The following is a 3,240-nucleotide window of genomic DNA, read 5'->3' on the forward strand; positions in this document are numbered from 1 at the left end:
TGGCAGCGGAGGATGGAGGGCTCTGGGTCCCACAGTTCCTCGGTGCTGCTCAGCGAGGGAGCAGGCACCGCCTGGCAGAGTCCCTGCGAGAGGGAAGGAAGCGCTCGGAGAGCTGCTGTTGGAAGCGCTGCCCGGGCTGGCGGGCAGAGCGGGCTGAGAGCAGCAGCCTGGTTCCCCAGAGGAGCAGGTTTGCCTCTGCTGGGTCTGTCTGGCCTCAGGCATTTTGCTCATATTGCTTCAAGGTGTGTTTTCTCTTTACTCAAATGAACAGCATTGCTGTGCTGAGCTGTGTGTGAGCCCTGCTGCCCTCTGGGACAGCTGCAAGTGTAGATGGCTCCTTAGAGGATGTTCATACTGGCCCCGTTGATTCAGATAATTTGACCGGAATGCAAAAAGACCTTTCCAAAAGACCAAGACCTGAGGATGGACAGGTACAAGCATGCAGCTTGGCAGTTAGTAGGGATACAGGCCAAGTGTGTGTAGGTGCAACCAGCTGTACAGAGAGGGTGAGAGGCTGGAGAGCAGAGAGAGAGAGCAGGAAAGGTTTCTGACGCACTGAGTCAGGAGAGGAGTTTATCCTGTCGTCCTGAAGCTGCAAAAACAAAACGCAGCCCACCCCAAACAAAGAAAACGCCACAAAATCCAAAACAAGCCGAAGATAGGGGGATGTATAAACAGGGAAGATACTGTAGAACATTTTCAGTGTCTGTTCATGTTGCCATTATGGCTAAGACCAGACACTGGAGGGGTGGAGGAGGCACGGCACTGCTCTCCCGATGTGTACGGGGCTGCAGAGTAGAGCATCGTCCGTGTTCTCTGGATGAAATGTGGGTATTACGGAATAAGTTGAGTAGCGAGCGACACCTGGCTTTGTTGCTGGGAAATAGATTGTAAGAGTGGGTGTACAGAGCAACTGAAATACGATACCAAAGGAGTGCTGGATTGCAGAGGATTTAGGAGTATGCTTCTCCAATCCAACGGGTAGCCCCCTTCCTGGGGGCTCTCAGCCTCAAGCAGCAGCCAGGACTGAGAGCAGCTGTCCAGTCACCCACTGCAGGGACCTGCACAGGTAATGTCAGGTGCTGTCTCAGGCTATTTGTGACCTGGGGCTTCTCACTGCACAGGTCCCCTGGCACCTGGGGACAAGGCTACACCCAAGTCACTTCTGCCCTGGCTTAGTGTGTTGACTTAGGGAAGCTTCTGTTCTGTGTGTGTCAGATGCTATTCTTGAAATGTCATTTTGCACTGTGGAAGACACCTCTTTTCTTACACCCACTCTGTGAATACATAGAAACACATAGAGCCACTTTTCATATCTCAGGTGTCAGACAGGCCTGTGTTTAAAGAGCTCTGTTTACACTCACAGTGTCTCCCTTCTATGCTGTGATAGGCACTGTGTGCCCACTTTCTGCAGACTAGTTATGTGTGCCTTACCAAGGCAAACTCACTCTTGTTGCCACATTGCCTTTCTGGCAGTCCCTCTAGGCAGGTCCAAAATTTAAGACTGGAATACTTGTCTTCTCAAGGAGCCCACCTACAGCTTTATCCCTCAGTAGGTACGGGGTCTGGCAGTGTTTGCAGAATTAAGAGACGCCTCCAGCCTGTACCTGCTCTGCTGTGTGTCCTGAGCAGCAGCAACACATGGGTAAGGGACAGCTGTGCACGGGTGTCTTTCTTCTCTGCCCCTTCCAGCACGGCGTTGAGGAGACGGCAGCAGAATGCAAGAGTCTGGGGGCCACTGTTGAAGCCTTCGTGGTGGACTGCAGCAAACGGGAGGAGATCTACAGCGCTGCAGACAAGGTAGGGCAGCAGGGGCATGGACAGGGGCTCACCCAAATGCACTTCATTTCCAGTAAAGTCGGGAAAACTGGAGAAGAGGCATTGCACACAAATCATGCAAGGCCTTGGAACCTCCACGTTCCTTGCTGCTCTCTGTACACAGAGTGATGAGGCACTTCTGAGATAACACCCTTTAGTGAGGCTCCAGGGTATTACTCCTCATTGCCAAGTTTGCCCTGGAGAGTTCCAGCCTCTGGAGAAACACGGACAGCACTGAGGACATATGAAACATTTTATTGTAAAGGTTATGGTCCAGCTGGCTCAAAACTGTCTGTACCTCTATAGTCCCAGCTGTGACTACTCAGTCCAAACTGTGTCTGTGTACAGTGTGTGGAAGGCAATCAATTTTGGCAGTAATTATTTAAGGGAAAGAGTTGGGTCTAAGTGAGATCTCATGGTAATTACTGCAGAGTTTCTGCTGCTTCTGGAAAGGTGCTATGATCTTCCTCTCCCTAAAAGACACAGCGCTAAGAAATAAATGAATTTTTGCTCATCTTCTGCAGCCTTGCATTTTTTTATTTGTTTTTGTTATTATAGAATGAATGACAGACACACTTCTGGGCCTTTTTTTTTGTCTTCAAAAGGTGAAAAAGGAAATTGGGGATGTGACCATCCTGGTGAACAACGCTGGTGTGATCACAGCTGCCGACCTGCTCTCAACTCAGGACCACCAGATAGAAAAAATGTTTGAAGTCAACATCCTTGCTCACATGTGGGTAAGGGCCACTGCCATCTCCAAACCTCCATTTTTGGGGAGCATTGTTGAGGAGACCTATTTAAAGTAACCCTTATTACCAGCGAATTACCCACGTGTCTTTTAGATGTGTACAGCACAGGGACACCCAAGTAGACTGTGTGCTGGGAAACTTGAGCAGCCTCTTGCTGATCTGAGCAGGCTGGTGGCAGCTTCATGTGCAGCATCTGCCAGAGCTGTAATGGGGCTTACAGAGTGGGAGGGTTTCAGCTGTGAAGTTGCAGGTTTACAAGTGGTTTATTGTACGTGCTGGGAGTGAGACACTCTCAGCAGTGCCAGTGACACCTGAAACCTAAAAAGCATCAGAGGAAAGATGTGAAAGTTGAATCCTGTTTATAGCTGACTTCCTGAAACCTGTGCAGAGCAGGTTGCCAGATGCACCAGCTGATCAGAGAACGGGTATCCCTGTGGCTCTCAGAATGTGAGGTGCTGTGCAGCACCAAGCCTTAGTCTCTTAATGACTGATATTCAGGGTCAGTGCTGGATGTGCCCAAGAAAACATTGTTCTTCTCTTCCTTCCCGCCCCCTGCATTTGTATGTCTCAACTTTGAAGACGACAAGGGCTTTTCTGCCAGCCATGATGAACAACAACTATGGGCACATTGTCACGGTGGCTTCGGCAGGAGGTCATTTTGGGACTTCTTTCC

At 50.1% G+C, this 3,240-nt stretch overlaps 1 protein-coding gene across 1 annotated transcript in view; it reads left to right on the forward strand.

Moving 5' to 3' along the window:
- LOC114057742 (estradiol 17-beta-dehydrogenase 11-like) overlaps positions 1-3,240 on the forward strand; it is an 11,887-nt gene that overhangs the window by 1,453 nt on the left and 7,194 nt on the right. Inside the window, exons 2-3 of the mRNA XM_027884392.1 lie at positions 1,693-1,800; positions 2,424-2,555. Coding sequence (XP_027740193.1) covers positions 1,693-1,800; positions 2,424-2,555 — 240 coding nt within the window. The remainder of the gene's footprint in view (positions 1-1,692; positions 1,801-2,423; positions 2,556-3,240) is intronic.

The sequence above is a fragment of the Empidonax traillii genome, unplaced genomic scaffold (assembly GCF_003031625.1).
Source record: "Empidonax traillii isolate 1590-97213 ecotype Southwest subspecies unplaced genomic scaffold, ASM303162v1 scaffold144:size1428860, whole genome shotgun sequence".
NCBI classification, from domain to species: domain Eukaryota; kingdom Metazoa; phylum Chordata; class Aves; order Passeriformes; family Tyrannidae; genus Empidonax; species Empidonax traillii.